Raw genomic sequence first — 21,279 nt, forward strand, 5'->3', positions numbered from 1 at the left:
CAATGGGTTTTTAAAGCAAACCAACAGTGTCCATATGCAGCCTCTCAGCCGTGAAACAGTTTTTCTAGCAGTAATCTGTCCAGTGGATATCCCTTTAACATACTTCCTAAACAGGACTTTATATACGGTACCTTAACATCGAATGAGGGCTTGAAGAGTTTGTCTTTACAAAGAAATTTGGATGGTGTATCAAGATGCAAAGACGGTTCCCTTGCAGGCAGTTTACTTTCTCCACCAGGGGTTGGGACTTTTCTGGTGTGCCGGGACAATACAGACTGGAACGCCTTGCTCTGAAAGCGATTCATATCTAATGGCGTTACTGCTGCCTTTTTCAAGGCTTCTGGACAATTTACTTGACGGTCGGGTGTATCTAGTGTCATTTCGGTTTTTGTTGATCTATAAGTTTGACTTACAAAACTTTCTTCTTTATCTACAGAAAAAGAAAATGCATATGCATAAAATACATGTTGACACAATGGAAAATTCAGGGTCTGTCTCCTAACCCCCCTGTGAAACTAATGGTGCCGTGTATGCTTGGCCACAGCTCCATTCATGGTTTTTGTCAGTATGCAAAAGAGTTCTCTCGCAACACTGCAGGCAGGCCCCAGTGCAAAGCAGCAAGAGAAATCTCCAGCGCCGCCTCTATCATCTTCAGGAGCGGCCTCTTCACGCGTCTTCTTCCAGAGCTGGGGGTCAAACTTCTAGGCCTAGGGTTGAGCCAACTGCGCATGCCCACAGGCCACAAGAAAATGGCCGCTTACTTACTGTGTAAGTGGTCATTTTTCTTGTGGCCGCGGGCATGTTCAGTCTGCTCTGCCAGAGGCCTCTAAGTTTGACTCCCAGCTCCAGAAGAAGACGCGTGAAGAGACCGTTCCTGAAAAAGATGGAGGCAGCGTCGGAGAGTTCTCTCGCAGCATTGGGGACGCCCCTAGTGCTGTCTGAGCGCTGGGGCCCAACTCAAGTGCTGTGAAAGAACTCATTTGCACACCAACGAAAACCAGGATTTCTATTTAGGCTATTCCTATGTGTGACTGGCAAAAAAAAATTGATTTTAATGGTAGAATCCCTTTAACCCCTTCCCGCCGATGGCATTTTTTGATTTTCGTTTTTGACTCCCCTCCTTCTAAACCCCATAACTTTTTTATTTCTCCGCTCCCAGAGCCATATGAGGTCTTAATTTTTGCGGGACAAATTTTTCTTCATGATGCCACCATTACTTATTCTGTATAATGTACTGGGAAGCAGGAAAAAAAATTCAGAATGGGGTGGATTTGAAGAAAAAATGCATTTCTGCGACTTTCTTACGGGCTTTGGTTTTACGGCGTTCACTGTGCAGCCAAAATGACATGTCCCCTATATTCTGTGTTTCGGTACGGTTCCAGGGATACCAAATTTATATGGTTTTATTTACATTTTGACCCCTAAAAAAAAATTCCAAAACTGTGTTAATTTTTTTTTTCTAAAAGTCGCCATATTCCGACGGCCGTAACTTTTTTATACGTAAGTGTACGGGGATGCATAGGGCGTCTTTTTTTGCGGGGTCAGGTGTACTTTTTAGTTCTACCATTTTCGGGAAATGTTATTGCTTTGATCACTTTTTATTCAAATTTTTATCAGAATCAAAACAGTGAAAAAAACGGCGGTTTGGCACTTTCGACTATTTTTCCCGCTACGGCGTTTACCGAACAGGAAAAATATTTTTATAGATTTGTAGAGCGGGCGATTTCGGACGCGGGGATACCTAACATGTATATGTTTCACAGTTTTTAACTACTTTTATATGTGTTCTAGGGAAAGGGGGGTGATTTGAACTTTTAATTCTTTTTATATTTTTTTTAACTTTTTTTTTTTTATTTTTTTTTTGCATTTATTAGACCCCATAGGGGTGTTGAACCCCAGGGGGTCTGATCACTAATGCAATGCATTACAATGCTAATGCATTGCAAAAAAGCATCCTTTCTTTTGCAGGCTGCATAGACCAGCCTGCAAAAGAGAGGCTTTGCAGACAAGCCTGGGAGCCTGTACAAGGCTCCCGGCTGTCATGGCAACGGGACGTCAGCCCTGGAGCATGCTCCAGGAGCCGGCGATCCCGGCCAAAATGGTGGCGCCCATGTGTCGCCGGGAAAATGGCGCCTCCGGCGCCTTTGACCGCAGCGCCGGAGGGGTTAATGCCTCCGATCGGTCCGGGGACCGATCGGAGGCATTAGAGCTGGTTGTCTACTGCTTAAAGCTGGTTGTCTACTGCCCATGTGTCGCCGGGAAAATGGCGCCTCCGGCGCCTTTGACCGCAGCGCCGGAGGGGTTAATGCCTCCGATCGGTCCGGGGACCGATCGGAGGCATTAGAGCTGGTTGTCTACTGCTTAAAGCAGTAGACACCCGGCGGCTATGGCGGCCGCCCGGCTCCCGGGCGGTCGCCATAGTTACAGACCCGACATGCGCCGTACTATTACGGCGCATGTCGGGAAGGGGTTAAAGCATAAAAAGGAGCCAGGGTTGAAAGACCATGTGAGGATTTTGGAGCTGTTATACTTGCACAATAACCAATGCCATACAAAAATGGCATTGTGTGGAAACTACATCCCAGAGATTAAATACATGAACAAGAGCTTGCGTTAAGAGGTTTTAAAAACATTTTAAGTGTGTAGAAAGCAAAATAAAAGACCTTACCATCTTCACAGACATTGTCCACAAGAAAACGGCTTTCATCTGCTTTTTTGCCAGTACTGGCACATTGAAGAAGCCATGCCACAGTGACTGCAGGCAGATTCCACTTCTTAGCTGCCTCATATTTAGAGCCCTCAGGTTCGTGGAGAACGAGATGAGTACTGGCAAACATGCCTTTTTTAGGGATTGCCTTTCTTACAAAAAATTCTTGAACCCTGCAACATTCAACATACCAAACATTACAATACATTTTTGCCGCAGTCTAGCCACGACGGGATGCCGAAGCAGTGCATCAGTATTCTGCCATTGTATTCCGCTCCTGATTAGGCCCAGATGAATGGGCCTAATAAGGAGGGAATCTCGAGCCACAGACACCGTGGCAAGATCGAGCAGGATCTCTGGTACGTTCTCTGTCTCCCCATTAAAAACAATGGGTGACTGATTCTGGGAAGAATTTGCTCTAGATTCTGGGGGGACGAAATCCGCAACAAATTCCTCCATGTGAACAGACCCTTAATGTCACATGGTTATCTCTGGATTAACATACAGAAATAACAAAGGAGCTGATTAGGGGACTATTCTAGCCCTCATCAGGGCTCAGCAGCTAAATTAAATTTGAAGATCTGACAGACTGCTCTATAAGACCTCACAGAGAAAAGAATAGAGATAACTGGGAACAGGGAGTGGCAATCACCAGCATGAGCACTATAGCTAAAGGGTCACTGTGGTCTGAAACCTAGGCATTGAGTTGTAAACACTGAGGAGATATTTTCTGCACATCTGACACACTGAGCAAGATAGACAAAGCAATGTAATGGCAATATATAAAACACATCAGCCAGCTTAAGCTACAAGTTTAAATATGGTCCAGGAGATGGGAATACCCCTTTAATGTTACGACTGACAAGTGCAATGCCATACTAGATAATACCAATGGCCTCAAAACTTGTTCTACAGCCAGAACATGAAGCATGCCCTCCCGGTATGCTAAGATTCACAGTTGTAGAAGCTTAGGATAGAAGTCGCCATTCTACACCATTCAACGGACACTGAATCAGGAATTCGTATATCTAGTCTACATAAAGCTTATGGTGAATATAATCATTTGCAGCCATTTAGTCAACAAACCATATTACTACATAAATTAAACATGTCTGAAAGTAGAAGGAGTATACAAAATAGCAAACATACTTTGCTCCAAGGAGCTGTGCAAGATAAACTAGTGAATCCCTCTCGGCACCTGTAAACTGGCTCACAGAAAGGACACAGCCTTTAAGTGGAGTGCTGCCCTCCATATGTACCACTGGTGTGAAGAGAGCATTGGAATGAGGATCCAGGAGCTCTTCCTGTTCGATGCACATTTTCTGAAAAAGGAAGGTAAAAAAAAAAAAAAAGTCAGAAAAAAAAACACAAAAAAAAAGTTTATACTGGATACACAGTTAAAGTGGTTTATATACTTCGTAAATTACACAGTATGAAGGATCCACAAAAAGAAAAAAGAAGAAAAAAAAGGAGGATGTGTGCTCCCCCGTAATAAATAAATAAATATATATAAATACAGTATATCATACCAGCACAGCTCATGTAAGAAATATGTCAACCTCCTGTGCTAATAATCTTATAGGAGTTTTTCAGATCTCTAATAATGATGACTTATCAATAACAGATTGCTGGGGGTCCAACACCAAGCACAGTGCCTTATACTGTATAGAAGTTGTGCACGGTACTGCAGTGTAGTCCCCTCCACTAGGAATGGAATAATCTGCAAATAAGTCATGTGACCGAAGAACATGACATGGAAGAGGCACTCACTTAGGCACTGGGACTGCTTAAAATAGTTGATCCACAGCGGTGCTTGACACACAGCAATCCAATGAGTTATTGTAAGGATACGGTAGTTCATTATTACTCCAATTCTGGAAAACCCCTCTAAATTTAAGTAGCCGGCAAAGTCATATTGTGGCTGAAATTAGAGGTTGTATTTTTACTAACTTTTGGGGGCAGAGTGGTAACCACTGCAATACACCGTTACCTAGCTGATCCTTATGTTATTCAGTGAGTGACTCAAAGCAGCATCTTAACAAAGGCCTGATGTTGCAGATTTCAACTGCTGCACAATGAACTTGTCCTTTACCATTTATTCTACAGACTCTGCGCTCTTTTGCCACCAGTTTATTATTGCTCCTTTACAAGTAGTGCTCATACTATTGTGTTCACAGGTAATATCTGGATCCATGGTTACAGACTACAAACAACCCATGTTGTCTTACCCTGAAGTTACAGTGACCCCACTTACCGTTAGCATTATTTATAAATTAATACTATTTGCAAAGTTGCTTTAATTTTTTATTTTAGTGTTTTAGTTGTATTTAAAGTGGTTGTCCAGCTTTTAAAAATTATCTGCAAATACATCCACAGCAGTGCTAAATTCACACAAAGCCCTTGTGCATTCTTTGCTTGGATTTATTTTATTTGCTTCTCCTTGTATCACTATTATTTACATGCAGTGAATCTGTGGACAAACTACATTTCCCATGATTCATCTGTGAAGGTTAAAGGGGTTGTCCTATCACAAGGATCCTATCTATACTGCTAGTTTATGTGGATTTAAGACTTTTCCTAAATGCATTGCTTTATCAAAACTGCTTTGTTTGGCCGCTATCTTAATTTATTCACTTCATTGTTTACACTCCGTTTCTATGGCCCTTGGGACTATCTGCTAATTTGTCAAGTGATGTAGCTGCCTGCTCTCAGGGGGGGAGGGAGGGGCTGGGAGCAGCTCTGAGCTGTTTGTGTCTTTTAAGTAGCGGAGCTTCTCAGAGTGCTTCGGGATTTCTGAGCTCTTATCAGTCGGTTTAATTGAATTTGGCTGATAAGGGGTGAGATAGGGAGTCGTTACCTCTGTATGTAATGCAAACTGACTCAAATCCAGCTCTGCTACATCAGCTTCACACTGTGGTAATTCATTTACAACCAATCCTGTGCAAGTGAAACCCCGCCCACCTATGTGCTGAGAAAAGCAGGAAGTGAAGAGAGCACAACAGCTTGCAGGTTAGTGAACAAGCGTCATGGGAATACCCCTTTAAAATGTAATGTGTGAAAAACATTGTTATCCTTAAAAGCTGAATGCTAGATATAGTTGCTTATGCTTAAAACTGTGATAATTTTAAATGATAAGATGGCGTCTGTATCCAAGATGGGTGAAATAAAAACAAATGCTTGGCTTGCTGCCAGAAGACAGCTCCCCAGGGTTACCACGCAGGAGCGGGAGCAGCTGGCTATATATGGAACTGCTTAAACTTTTTCTGTTTGATCGAGATGTACCATACCAATCAGGAATGAATGAAATCTTACGTTATTTTTATAATCACTTCCTTTCTCTGCTACTATATAACCCCTGTGTTTTTAATAAAAAGTGCGTCAGCACACATTCCTTAGCTGAGAAAAGAACCAATACCAACATATAGAGTGGTGTGACTTCTTTACTGCCTGCCACTCAGCTTAATTAATTAGTATGACGACAGTTACCCAGGATTATTGGTCAATTAGTCATAAACACGACTCTGGCCTTATCAGCTACCTGCTCTCACTCTGTTTGCTACTCACTGGAGGGGTAAGGAGAGAGAGAGTATGCTTGCAAACAAAACATCATAGATGCACCTCACATGTAAGAGTGACTTATTACCTGTGATTTCATTGCAGGGGAGAGTGGAGAAGGGAGGAGTATACAAAAAAGAGAGATGCATCATGGGAAATGTAGTTTGTCAACAGATTCAATGCATGTAAATAACAGTGATACAAGGAGGCTTAAGTAAAATAAAGCAAACAAAAAAAAATGTAAAAGGCAACAGTGTGTATTTAGCACTGCTGTGGATATATTTGCTTTTGTAAACAGGATAATCCCTTTAATATATACTAAATCATAACAAGGGTTGTTCAATGAAGAAACATTGCAATATACCTAGTTATGGGATTCTGAGCTGGAGTTTGTAACCAGAGTGGAGAAAAAGTGGTTACACTCAGCATCTTTATACCTGTACTGTAATACACAGATAATCCAGGGATTAGTTCATGCTTCAAATGTGGTGCTGTCAGGAAAAGTAACGCTGACTGCTAGGTGTACCGCACAGATTACAGCTGATAGTCTGTGGGGTAGGGGTAAACTTAACCAGCATGAGAACATTGTGTGGTCAGTTTATTGTCAGATAACCCCTTCTAAAAGCAAATAACTCCATTAAGAATATTGGAAGTCACCTTGTTTTTTGACCTGTACAGTCAAGCTCTTCAGTGACTTCTATCTTGCTTATCATTTAGGGTAATAGCACATAAATAGCAATAAAGTAGCCACAATATAAAGTGGCACTTAACACTTAAACAACATACGACACATTAAAAGAGGAAACAGAATAGAAGAGATTTACAAAGATAACTGCACACACAAAAAAAAAAAAAGTTTTGTACATTCTTTGCACCACTTTTATTATGCATTAGCAAGAAAAAGGGAGTGGCTTAAGTGTCCCAACAATTTGGTGCAAAGAAAGATGAATTAAAAGGTACCGCTAAACAAAAGTGTCTAGAAAAATATACCAAATTTATCATCGGCATGAACCAACTAAACTTTTACTGACTAAATATTAGACAGAATTAGTTAATCATCCCAAATGTGTTCAATCCATATTTGACAAACGTGAAAGATAAAAAAAAAAATCTTTCTTACCAGCCAGGTATCAGTCACAACCTCTCCAACTGTAGCCTCAACCTCGCAGCCCAGTAAAGGCACCACAGCATAATCCGCAACGAGTCTCTTCTGCGCAGATAATACTTTACCAGCATTCTTCTTTATTTCGTCTATTATGCACCCTTCATTCTCCTCATCAAAGCCCAACACCAAAAATCTTTTCTGGCTGAATAAGCCACCTTCAATGAACGTAGATGTTTCTTCCAAACCAACCTGGCTGTTGTAAGTATTGTTGCATGCTACACTTAATAAGGATATATTATTCTGAGTTGAAGACTCATTGCCCTTTGGATCTACTGGAATATATAACAAAAAAAAAACAAAAACCCACAGAATAGTTAGTATGACTGGCAAGTAAAGATTGGCTTTAGTTGAAAAAGGTGTAAGGGAAAAAAAAGAAAAAGGCAACTTTATGGAAAAGCTGATTTTTTATTTTGCTGTTACAGATTTTGCTGCGTTTTTTTTTTTGAGCCCAAGCCAAGAGTGGATTTAACAGAAGTTGGAAGTATATAGGAAGCCTGGGCTAAATTTACTCCAGGCGTTGGCTCAAAAAACTGCAAAAAAAAAAAAAAAAAAAAAAAAAAAAAAAGCAGCTTTTCTTCAAAGTGGCGCCTTAGCCTTAAGATATCTTACTTCGGGTAGAGTCATTTTCTGCGTACTGAGACAGCAGGTCTTCATCAGCTTGATAATTCACAGTCTGGTCGTCTGATTTTAGTGGGAATTTACTGCTTGTGGTACGAAAAGAGGAACTGGCAACAGGCTGAACTGGTGCTTGGATCTCAGCAGGCTTATATGAAGAGTGAAAGTAAGGTTCCTCAAGTTGGAGGTCCCCCTTTGAAAAACTGTCTAATAACCACTTTACAGTAAGAACATAAGGTCTAAAATAAAAAACAGATGAAGACAACTATAAGCAGTGTGAGAACTACTACTTGGTAATCCAGAAATTTGACCAAAGCTATAAAACCTTTACAGAACGTAACAGCACAGCACAAATCAAATGTTTGGTGCCAAGTTGTAATAATAATGGACAATCACTTGGTTTCAATTGCATCAAAATTGAGATATTTTGGGGAAGACTTGGGTAATACAGTAATTCAGGCAATGTATTACTTTAAACTGATATTACTTACAAAAATATTGTCCTGTGGTATAGCAAATGTACCACGATAGCTGAGAAGGTAAAGGACGATTTGGTTTATTCATCTATTGTGAAAAGTGCTAGTGGGTGTTCTGGTAGTATGCAACAAACAGCAACATTGAATGCTATTATTTGAGAGGAACTCTGTGCAGACCAGCAAATCTAGGGAAAGTGTTAATCTGCCCAAATATTTTAAAAAAACCCTACTTTTTACTAGCAACCATTCACAACACAGCTTTTATTTTCAAGACCAGAACTTGTAAGGCCTTGTTCACATCTGCGTTTGTATTCCGTCTGGGGAAGTCCACATGAGGACCCTCCCTCTGAACGGAATACTGAACGCAAATGCAAGCACTGTGCCAGAGAAAGCACACAGATCCCATAGACTATAATGGGGTCCATGTGCTTGCCGCCAGATCTCTGCAGGGATCATGTGGGCAGGAAAGTAGTTCACAATCTACTTTCCTGTCTGCATGATTCATGCGGGCAGCACGCAGCAAGCACACGGACCCCATTATAGTCTATAGTCTTCGGTATTCTGTTCGGGGAGGGGGGGTCCCCATGTGTATTCCCCAAACAGAATACCGAACGCAGATGTGAACCAAGCACAATTAAAACTGTGTTGCAATTGGTTGCTACAACGAGTTTAATAAATCTCCATTTGACTACTGCAGGGTCTGATGTGCACTATGCACAAAACAGGAATTCTTTAGAGCACATTTATTAAAATGGTCTTAAAAAGTAAATGGCCTCAGTTGCCCAATCACAGCACAGCTTTCATTTTCCAGAAGCAGAATAACAAATGAAAGCTGAGCTGTAAATGGTTGGTATGGGCAACTAAGACGATTTACTTTTAGACTATTTTAATAAATCTGACCCCCTCTCTGAATCTTTGTTTCATGCACCGACTCTTGTAGAACTGGCCTAGCCAAAATAAATGCCAGATCCCACCTCAAGCAGATCCTAAGGAACCACTGAATTATAATGGGGGCACATCAGGGTTCTAAGCACTTTTGACGGTTGTTATTGTTGTAAATGATAATGGAACCCCTGAACCCAAGAACACTACAATAAATAGTGTCAGACATTTTTCTCCAGACCTGTGATCATTCTTGTCTAAAAATTGCTTCAGTTCCTCATCATTTTCTCCTACGATAACATGGGTGACATCACCAGTCAGCTGATTAAATCGTACTCCTCCTCCACTGTTAATAAGCCTCCTCAGCTTGTCTAGCTTTCTTCCTCCAAAACCACACACGTATATCTGTAGATGAGCACACGGAAATTACAGACAAAACAAAAACTAACCGTAATAGCTGCCGTGCAATAATGTATATGAAAACTGGTGGGAAAGGGAGATGGGAAGCCAACTTATTTTCTTAACAAAAAAAAAAAAAACATTTGGGAGGGTTTCAGCTTTCATGTGAGGCATTTCTTAAACCAATAGATGAATTTAAAGGGGCTCTATCAGCAAAATTTTGCTGTATGAGCTCCATATATGCGTGAATAGCCTTTAAAAAGGCTATTCAGGAACCGCTAATATTCATCAGAAGAAGACGTCGTATCGTGCACGACCGCCCCATGCATGCAAAGGTATGATTTACATATATGTTTTTATAGTTTTATTTTAAACCGAGACGGAGGGTTTAAAATAAGATTAGCGGTGCCTGTACAACCTTTTTAAAGGCTATTCACGCATATGTGGGGCTCATACAGCAAAATTTTGCTGATAGAGCCCCTTTAAAGTCAGGTTATAAGCTTTTGATTCCACAACATGGATAAGCGACAGAACTTCTGTCAGGACTGTATGATGCTGTAATACACTGAATTTCCCCATGGTGGGACTATTAAAGGATTATCTTATTAGTCCTTTGAAAAATGGGTTTTGAAAATTTGAATATTGTTGTTTGACTTGTAAACCCTATAATGTAAAAAGTAAAGGGCTGATTAAAGTTTGATGCCAACAAAAAGCAGAGATCAGGTACGTTAGATTTACGATATAATTTCAAACTTTTTAAAATGTACATTTTAAAATTTCCATCAAATTTCCTATTTTTTTCATAATTAAACACAAAACATATCAACCAAAGTCTACCTGTAAGGCAAAGTACAAAGTGTCACAAAAAACAATATCAAAATTACTTTGGTGAGTTAACATGTTTCAAACTTATTACTGCATGAAGTGACATGCCAGATTTCGAAAATCGAGCTGTCAGGAAGTCAAAAACTCGCTTCGGCGGGAAGCGGTGAAAAGTAAAAATACCGCCAAACTATAAATTGACAAAAGATATTGATAAACACTCACCCTGCAGCCATCAAGCAGATCGTCTGGAGCCTGTAAAGAACTAATATCCAAGTTTTCAAGAGTATCCGGTGGAGGATCCAATCTTATACTCATCACAGAATTAAAAGCAGATTCATTCACACAGCTGGAGGTGATGTTAGAAATATGGCTGACATCAGACAATGCCCGATCTGAAGGATACATAAGTATGGAAACCTTACTGAGGATACTAATTTGCTATATTACAAACAAAAATAAATAAATGGTACAAGAAAGGCCATCTAAGTCCTCATAGACTAAGACGTGCCAAACTTCATAAAAGTGCAACTATGTAAAGAAGATTCTACCCAATTTACTTACTATCCAGTTTGTTGCTTATGCTTGTTGGAGTTGATGTCTCTGGGATAGTCTTAGAGGATAACACAGGCTCCAACTTGTACATGCTCTCATCCTGGCAAAAGCCTTTCTCAATACTGTCAAAGAACCACTGGATTGACACACAATGCACGTTCCATTTTCGAGCACACTCGTACTTTTGACCTAACAAAAAAAAATAAATAAAAATGTAAATATTAACACACTGTATTGAAGCTTTGACACAAATTACACATGTAGTATAAACTGATAACAGATTTACCGAGCTTTATCCAAGTTTAGTTTGAAACTACATATTAATGGGGTTTTCCAGGCAAATTTTTTTAAAAAAATTTTTATTAAAAAAAAAAAAAAAAAAAAAAAGCCTGTTAGTGCTAGTAATGAGTTAATAAGTACACCCATATACCTTTATCAGTGCTTGAGTGGTTTGTGGGTGTCCATGGGAGCTCCTGGCATCCTCTGCATTTGTTTACATGGTGTATCTTTCCTACCGTGTAGCTTCCTGTTAGTCTTCCACACTACCTCCCTGTCACTGCTCCTCCCCTCTTCTCTCACTCAGTTAAACCCCCTTCGCTGTCTGTGTAGCTAAGTTATCCCCGCCCACTACTAATTTCCCCCCCTCCTTGTCTCCCTAGCTAAGCTATCCCACCCACTACTACCCCCCCATCCCAAATTGCATCATACTTACCTAGCTTCCTCTATGGGACACGACTCCTCCTTTCTTCTTTGTACACAGGCTGGAGTCGCAGGCTCCTGCAGACTGGGCGCATGCGCAGTAGCCGTAGTAGAAGCAGCATGCTACTGTGCATGCACCCAGGTCATTTTTTTAAGCAATGTCAGTTCGCGATCGCCGGAGGAAGACGGGACCCAAGGACATCGCAGAAAGAGGAGGCGTGGATGAAGAAGACGGCGGACCCTGAATGCCCGCCCACCGTGCACGATGGGTAAGTTGATCACATTCTTTTTTAGGGTATTATTTTAAAACTGGGGGGTAGATTAATATAACTTTATTGGTGCCTGAATAGCCTTTTTAAAGGCTATTCATGCATATGTGGGGCTCTATCAGCATGATAGAGCCCATTTAAGTGTTTGGAGTGATTTCTGGGTGTCTCTGGCAGCTGCTGGCATTCTCTGTGTTTGTTTACCTGGTGTTAGTTTCCTGCTGTGCAGTTTCCTTTGCAGCTGCTGCACTAGTTCCCTCTCACTCATCCCCATTTCCTCCCTCACTTCTACACACCCCCTTCCTGTCTCACTAACCAAGCAATCCTGTCCTATTACTAGCCCCTCCCATTTCTCTCTTTAGCCTAGCGATCCCACCCATTACTAGCCCTCCCACCCTCCTCCCTGGCTAACCTATTCTGCCCACTTCTAGAAGACAGGAACAGGGGAGGAGCCGTCCCGGACACAGGAAGGCTTGGTATGTATTGATGGGTATCGGGGAGAGGGAAGCGTAATGGTGACGTTCTGTTTCGGAAGGGTGAAACGGAATGTCACCGGATTATCAGAAAGTGTCCCTGGAGCCATCGCATGTGACTGCTCCAGGGGTGTGGGCAATTAAAGATTTTTTTTTTTTGTTAATTGAAGTAAATTAGAAATTAGGCAAGAGGGTTAGCTTAGAGGTTAATTTTTAGCTTATCCTGGACAACCTCTTTAATAATCAGGACCGTAGGAGGCAGACTCCCGACACCACTACCAATCAGCTGACTGAAGGGCCATGGGACACTTCTCCTTCACCATTTACCAGGAACAGCTTTCTGTTCCTTAAGCGTTATACAGTCAAATCACGATAACATTCTTAAAAGATCCCTCAAAAGAATGAAGTCTCCACTGATCCCAAGGACAGACTAACAATTTCAAATTTATGTAATATCCCTTTAAGTTTCATATAGCATGCTATGTGTAGCTTTCCGTAAAATTATTCTACCAAGAAAGATAAATAACAGCTGGTGTAAAGTAAATGTCTACTATTAAAGTTGTTTTTTTTTTTTTGTTTTTTTTAAAAAAACAAGTACCATATATACTCGAGTATAAGCCGACCCGAGTATAAGCCGACCCCCTAATTTTACCACAAAAAACTGGGAAAACTTATTGACTCAAGTATAAGCCTAGGGGGGAAATGTAGCAGCTACTGTAAAATTTCAAAAATTAAAATGGTTTTTGGGTGCAGTAGTTGCTGGGTGCTGGGAAAGGGGAGGGGGTGTTTTGCTTGTCTGTCTGCCCCTTCCCCGAGCTTGAGGACTGGGTTGTTTGTTTGTTTGTTTTTTTATTTCCCCCACTTGGAATTCAGTCTGGCTGAATATAGGGTATCTGCAGTGCTCCTATTAACCCCTTCCCGACGGAACAGGAGCACTGCAGATCCTATATTCAGTAGACCGGGCACTTTCAGACACAGGGATACCTAATGTGTTTGTGTTTCACAGTAATTTTCCACTTTTATATGGAAAGGAGGGATTTAGAACTTTTATTTATTCTATTTTTTTTTAAAGCTTTTTTTTTTTCACTATTTTATGGGAGATTCTATACATTACTATTGCGGCTTAAAAATTCGGCTTACACTCAAGTATATACGGTAATATTCATTGTGGGGCAACATGGTGGCTCAGTGGTTAGTACTGCAGCCTTGTCGCACTGGAGTCCTGGGTTCGAATCCTGCCAAGGACAACATCTGAAAGGAGTTTGTATGTTCTCCCCATGGATTTCCTCCCATACTCCAAAGACATACAGATAGGGAAAAATGTGGATTGTGAGCCCTGTATGGGGGCTTACAATCTACATGGAAAAAAAAAGAACATTCATTGAGGCTCCAAAGTGAGAAACTATATATGACTCAAAGCAGAAAAAGCTGATCACATAACCAATGAGTATATAAACAATAATCCAAAGTATAAATGGGAAGCGCTCGCGTGTATGGCTTGCTCGGCTCATTCCGAGCTGTACACGCGAGCACTTCCCATTCACTTCAATGGGAGCACTCGTAGAGAAAAAAGCAGCCCATTCACTTCAATGGGGAGCGCTCGTATGCCGGCTCCCATTGAAATGAATGGGATCTGCTTTATACGCGCTGATTCTTAACATGTTTTAACGTTCAGAATCAGTCAGCGTATCTGTAGTGTGAAGAGGCCCTAAAATAAGAATGTCAGGAAATAAACACCAATTTCCTAATATAAGGCCATAATCATAAAAAACTATGAAAGATTTGGGTTTTGTGACTACACCCATAAATCTGTCAGCAGAATACAGGCCACAAATGTACACTGTTGTGAAAACTCTCCTCATTCAATAACGTAGCCAAGTGGGCTCAGAATGTCGTTTTAAGTTATATTAAGTTCACGTTGGCTACCCGTAGTTCTGGTGCGTTGATGGGTAGGCAAACTACTAAAATAGTGGTTGCATATGGAGCCTGACGAATCCCATTAACTAAACCCATCCATTGACATAATAAATTGGAAAACACTGGACGAAAAGGACTCGCATGCAGGACTTTTCCATCCACCAATTTCAGACGGACATTGCGATTGAGTATCTTAGAGGAAATTGTGTAATACTTAAACAGCATGCATATATGTACATTGCCCTGAGAAAAAACTATTCATGTTTAGTAGCAAAAGCTTGTACCTTTAGCCTCCTGCACAATGAGATGTGTGGACTCATTCATCTTCAGCTGACCAGTATATTGACCCCCATGAAGAGAAGAAAGCCTCTGAACTTCCTTTCTATCTAGACTACTTAATCCGGTCACGCAGATGGTACAGCCGAGAAAGATGGGACATAAATATTTTTCAATGTCAACATCTGTGTGGCTTATAATCCTTTCAAAAAAACAATAGTGTTATAAATTAAAACAGACAAAACAAAAAAAAGACAAAAAACATATCATGGATAATGTACCAGCCATGTCTTGATGTTTACCTTTGTTGTGACTCCTCCCACAGAACTTTTACCCATGAAGGCAGTAGAATGGGTTTCTTGAGGCTGGCCGCCACAAGATATTTTTTGCTGCCAACCTCACCAGCAATTAGATGGGTGACTGAGACATTAAGATCCCTGTAGACAAAACCACCCATCAACTGCACATGCTGATGAACTTCTTCCTACAAACAGAGTATATTATTATTAAGATAACAAAAAAAAAAAAAAAAAAATTCCTTTTACTCTAATCTAATACATAAAGCAAAACACAACAAAAGGAGTTTTCCATTCACTACCTCTGCCGACTCCAACTCTTTTCATCTTTCAATAGATGCAGTTCCACCGATTCTGGTGCAGATGGAATTTTTTCTCTATCCCCCACCACTACCAAGCAATCTGTGTTAGTTTTAGGGCAACTATGCTCTCTACTGTCAGATAGTCGGTCCCAGTCATTCTGCTCCAGTCCAGGACCTGACAGTAGAGAACATACATGAATCCTACAGCACTAGGAATGGTCGGGGGTAGAGCTAAAATTCAAATCATGCCAGAATATGTCGAGCCGCACTTATTGAGAATGCAATGAGGTGAAGTTGATAGAGGAGGTGAAGTTGATGGAGGAGGTGAAAGGTCCTTTTTAATAACTTATGACCTATTCTCAGTAGAAGTCCTCAATTGAAGATCAGCAGGAATCCCACAACAGAGACCTGTGCAGATTAGGGTGGGTTCACATCTGCGTCCCGGTCTCCGTTTTTAAGTTTCTGTCTTCTGCCAACAGGAGACGGAAATCCGGCAGACAGTGTCCACCCATGAGCATTTTGTGGTCTCTGCGGTGAAACAGTTTTTTTTTTTTTTTTTTTTTAACCATACACAAAATCCTGAATGGCCGACTTTGTGTCCGGTTAAAAAAAAAAAAAACGGTTTCACCGCGGAGACCACAAAACGCTCACAGGAGGACACTTTGCAAACGCATTCGAATGAATGGGTTTGAAAAGTGACTGCTGGTTTCCGTATCCTGTCCAGTTTCTCGGGCAGAAGACGGAAACCTAAAAGCGGAGACCGGGCGCAGGTGTGAACCCGCCCTTAGCTGTTTGAAGCACAGCTGCTATAGACATGTATGGTGCTGCTTTTGGTAAATAGTAAAGAGGCTGCAGTGCTCACCAGATCGCTGTGGCCTCTTCAAACAGCTGATCAACAAGGGTCCAGGACCCCCAATGACTTCAACTGATGACCTATCCTAAGGATTAAGTCTGGAAAAACCCTTTAACTGAAAAAGGTTTAAAACAATGGCTGAATGTGACACTTACCCTGGTTTCCTTATCAAGACTTGTGCACGAAATCGTGATATCAGCCATGGCCATGTTGAAGACAGGGTATTCAGCTCGAGGAACACATCTTTGGTGTTTCACGCAGAATATAACAACCTGGGGTCCAACTATTCTACAACCAAGCTGAAACAACAATTGTAACTAGAATCACAGTACAGTTTCGAAATCTAGAAATACTTATTAAAAGGGGTTTCCACCGAAAACAAATTATATATAAAAAGTCTCCACTGGCCATATAAAAAAAACCACACTTACTTCATAGCTCATCAATGACACCCTCTCCACTGCCTGGTATCCACCATGGTAGCGATATCCCAATGTTGACGTTAACATTGGAAGTACAGAGTACCCATGAACCAGGTAGTATGGGGGGGGGGGGGTGTCCCTGAGGGGAGAATAACTTTTTTATTTTTATAAGCAGGCTAACACTAGGTTTACACTAGAATTCGGCTCTCCATTGTTCGGGTCCGCATGGGGATCCAAGAGACAGAGAGCCCGCTTAAAAAGAGGTTACCCTCGGATTCCATAGACTATGCGGTCTTTCAGGTTCCCACCGATTTTATACTAAAAATAGAGAGAAAAGTCTTCTTTGCGGCGGAATCTCCTACAGAGACTCCAACACAGATGTGAACCTAGCCTGAGACTTTTTTTTTTTTTTTTAAACAAGTTTGTTCAGAGCAGAAAACCTCTTTAAGAACATATAATCAGCAATAGTCCTAAGGAAATACATAACAGACAAGAGGTTGCAGGTTGACAAACCTTTTTAAGATGGTTAAAAGCAGGACCACTAAATGGGTCACATATGTAAAGAGACTTGTCTTTTTGTTTTACACTGAGCGCTTCTTTTTCATCAATCAAGTGGAGATATTCATCAGACTGAAAGGCTTTGATTTCCTACAACAATAAAGAAATATAGTTTTGAGACACATAGTATGTTCCCAAAGTAGGGTCCTACATCCAAAATCGTGTCTATACCACAAACTAATAGAGAAAAAACAAAGAAATAGGTATACAGACACTCAAAATAGTGAGGTCAAAAAGAGACCAAAACTCGTAATAGGAATATACAAACTTTAATAGTATCACATTAAAAAGTTATACAAAATATATGATGCAAGTAACACAGAGATAAATGTACAAAAAATAGCACAGCAAAGAGTCCAATACTGCCCAGGATAGTTATTAAATGTAGTTAAATGTAAGTGGTAAACAGAATATATATGTACCACATGAACCAGCAAGGTAAGCTAAAGCATAAGGCCAGATTATACAAATGCTACCAAAAGGAGGCCAAATTTATCCTATAGTATATATAGTGCAAAGTGCAATAAGGCAAAAACACAATTAAGCTAAAAGTAAACTAATATAACAACATGTAAGCATTGAGTACTTATAGACAAGAAAAAATGGCTACTAAGTATATTGTAAGAGACTTAATCAGCGGCAGCAGAGGTTACACAGCAGGTCTATCATATCAATAAATGGAAGTACAGCTTACCCGGGTAAATTTGGCCTCCTTTTGGTAGCATTTGTATAATCTGGCCTTATGCTTTAGCTTACCTTGCTGGTTTATGTGGTATATATATATATCCTGTTTACCACTCACGTTTAACTACATTTAATAACTATCCTGGGCAGTATTGGACTCTTTGCTGTGCTCTTTTTTGTACATTTATCTGTGTGTTACTCGCATTATATATTTTGTATAGCTTTTTAATGTGATACTATTAAAGTTTGTATATTCCTATTACGAGTTTTGGTCTATTTTTGACCTCACTATTTTGAGTGACTGTATACCCATTTCTTTGATTTTTATCAATTAGTGAATAAGAGTACAATGGTGCAGTACCATGCAGCTACAACACGTTATATGGCTCTGTGCCTGATATTCAATGAAGAGATCACAGAGCTCAACCCAGCGCTGCAACCCATTCAACAGCTAACTGCTAAAGCTGTCAGGAGTTAGGCCGCCATCAGGTCATCAATATTTATGTTCCAGGAAACCTCTTTAAACAAAGAGAGAGTCACCTAGAGAAGCCAATATTTCAGTATACAAATCAGAAAGCACAGGGTGGCTTATGCTAGTATTTGCCAACAATGAATACGTACTAGACCAGGGGTCAGCAACTCTTAGCACGCATGGCATATTTTGCTGGTACGGCAGCCAGCAAAGGACCTGCAGGTACTAAATGAGGAGGGAGCGTCTCTTTAGTGCTCTGCTACAGCAGAGTTATTGGACGCTCCCCCTTCTCTTGCTTCCATCTCTGCCCACCAATGAGAGGGGTGAGGAAAGCCCAGGAGATGGAGCACATCACTGTACAGAACACAGACCATGCCTGCTACAGTGATGAGCTCCTACCGTGTGCATCCTGCAAAGAAGAGAGCTCCGTTCAGCAAAGTGAAAGTAAAAACATCTCAACAGTGAAGATAATTACCTCCTCTATGTCCCTCACTTATCAGTAACTCTTATGTGAAGCACATAGGGATTAATGGAAGGGACATGATGCGGTTAACTGCTATTAATATGAGGCACAGGGAGTTGCTAAGCTGTAATGCACACGGCCGTACTTTTTATCCACAATTGTAGATAAAAGTATGGGCTATTATATTTCAATGGGACCATACGCACAGCCATTGTTTTTTGCAGCTGTGTGTCTAGGCCAAATTGAAGAGCTGCAAATTATGGAGCAGGTCTTATCTCTATCTGCATTTTCAGCCCTGTCAATTCATTTTTAAAGTATAAGCCAGTGAAAACCACATCTGTGCCATTGGTGTACAGGAGGCTTAAAGCTGAGGCTCCATGTTGTGGAAACGCATCATTTTTGTTGCAGATGTCGCTGTGTTTTTTTGATCCAAAGGCAAGAATGGCTACAAAAGGAATGGGAAATATCTAGGAAGCTTCTTATATGTCTCCCTTCTGCTCAATCCACTCCTGGATTTGGCTCAGAAAAATGCAGCAAGATCTGCAACAAAAAAAAAGCTGTGTTTCCTCAAAGTAGGGTTTCTTTTCAGGTGGTGACACACTGTGTACCCAGATGCGGCTATAACCAAATCCAGTCCCCGGCACCAGTGCTGTCACTTTTGTACGAGTGTGAGACCCATTAATTCCTGGCTGTGGTTTCTGTTTCCACACCGCCAGGAATTAAATGTGGCAGAAATTAATCTGCATCACTTACAGAAAAGTGAAGGTACTGGCAGCCGGGGACGGGATGTAGAATCCAGGTATACAGTGTGTCACCATCCTACAGGTGTTACCTCTACCAGTCATATACATTTACCACTATTGTCGGTTACACAGTACTTACATTGCTTCTAAAAGTAAAGTACAGGTGTATCCAGGCAAATAGCAGTAAACGCATGTGGCTGGGAGCGCAGTATGACAGCACCCCTTTGTTATAGTTTGTGCTATATGACTTTAGTGTAGATGTCGTCAACCTTGCAATTACTCATCTTTGATTTTTTAATTTAAATCAGTGTGCCGAACAAAAAAGGTTGTCTACCCCTGACCTAGGCTAATGAAGGGCAACTTACTTAGAAGATTGAACCCATGAGCACTTTACAAAGCATCATGCTTTGAGGTATCAAAATCAAGTTGTATCATCATGTACCATATGTAGCTTTACATGGTTGTCTTCAAGCGCAACCAGTTTTTAAACTTTCTTACCTCATGCGCTTCACAGAAGAAATCTGTATTGTCTGGCGTCTTTACAAACTTCACAAAGAATGGTTCATCGTCTCCTTTTGCCATTATTAACTAAGGGGAAAAATATATATATTATATATTTTGAAGAGCGAAAAATAAATTTATTTTGCAAAAGCCTACTGTTTTGCTATATTATGTTATAACGGGATTTAAAAAGCCAAAATAACTTTATTGGAGAATACAGATATTTCAGTCTATTTGTGTTCACCTAAAGGGCTCTGTAATCTCATAAAGACTGATACAGCCACACAGAAAACTCAACAGACTAAGGATGCATGCACATGACCACAGCAAAAAACATCCATATTCAAGAAAAAAAACAAAACACTAAAACCAAACATATCCACATTGCCTCTGTAATCATTGATCCTCGAAAAAAGACTGATAAGATCCCATACACATGTAGGGGCGAGTCTGTATTGCAAATATGGACAGGAATAGGACCTGGTTCATATTTTGAGGATTGTTTCTATGGCCCAGACGCTGATCTGCAAAAATACTGACGTGTACAGAGCCAAATAAGAAGTTCTGTATAGTATTTGCAGTTTTGTAATTGTAGACTACATATGTAAAATAACTATGGCCATGTCAGAGGGGGCCCAGTGTCCTTACCTAGGCTAAGAAAGCAGCTAGCACAATACGGCATAATTGTACAGAGTTAGACAAACCCTTAAAACTTGTTAAGAAATATTCCAGAGGATATCTTGAGGATTGATAAGGGTCCCATTCTCATGATGATCATGACTGACCTGCTGCTCCATTCAGACATGGCACAGGATACAACAGTGACAGCCCCAGTGATCAGACCCCTTACTATCATAGGATATGGGGGGCAGGCTGAACTAGTCACTACACCCCTTTAAGGAAGCTGCCATACCCAATATATCCACAATCAGTATCACAACATCAACAAGCATCATTTTATCTTTTTCTATTATAATCACATATTATGGTCATGCGTCCCCTGAACTTCACATATGATCGGCCATGAAGAACTTATTTGATAGAGGATAGAAGTAGCCAAGTTATAGAATTCCTGCAGCAGTCTGGAGAATCCAGGCAACCAGTACTCCGAAACTAAAGGGACTGCAGCAATATGATGAGGCCCCATGGGCAGACCCCAGACCCTGCTGCCTACTCTG

At 40.8% G+C, this 21,279-nt stretch overlaps 1 protein-coding gene across 1 annotated transcript in view; it reads right to left on the reverse strand.

The window, feature by feature from the left end:
* Positions 1-20,184, reverse strand: part of TOPBP1 (DNA topoisomerase II binding protein 1) — a 37,286-nt gene extending 17,102 nt beyond the window's left edge. Inside the window, exons 1-13 of the mRNA XM_075271276.1 lie at positions 20,099-20,184; positions 17,194-17,328; positions 16,414-16,557; positions 15,110-15,291; positions 14,816-15,009; positions 11,186-11,365; positions 10,847-11,016; positions 9,642-9,805; positions 8,037-8,281; positions 7,383-7,699; positions 3,857-4,029; positions 2,669-2,880; positions 132-430 (exon numbers count right to left, since the gene is read on the reverse strand). Coding sequence (XP_075127377.1) covers positions 132-430; positions 2,669-2,880; positions 3,857-4,029; positions 7,383-7,699; positions 8,037-8,281; positions 9,642-9,805; positions 10,847-11,016; positions 11,186-11,365; positions 14,816-15,009; positions 15,110-15,291; positions 16,414-16,557; positions 17,194-17,328; positions 20,099-20,182 — 2,499 coding nt within the window. The 5' untranslated portion in view covers positions 20,183-20,184. The remainder of the gene's footprint in view (positions 1-131; positions 431-2,668; positions 2,881-3,856; positions 4,030-7,382; positions 7,700-8,036; positions 8,282-9,641; positions 9,806-10,846; positions 11,017-11,185; positions 11,366-14,815; positions 15,010-15,109; positions 15,292-16,413; positions 16,558-17,193; positions 17,329-20,098) is intronic.
* Between the last annotated feature and the right edge of the window lie 1,095 nt (positions 20,185-21,279).

Source organism: Leptodactylus fuscus, chromosome 4, assembly GCF_031893055.1.
Source record: "Leptodactylus fuscus isolate aLepFus1 chromosome 4, aLepFus1.hap2, whole genome shotgun sequence".
NCBI lineage: Eukaryota > Metazoa > Chordata > Amphibia > Anura > Leptodactylidae > Leptodactylus > Leptodactylus fuscus.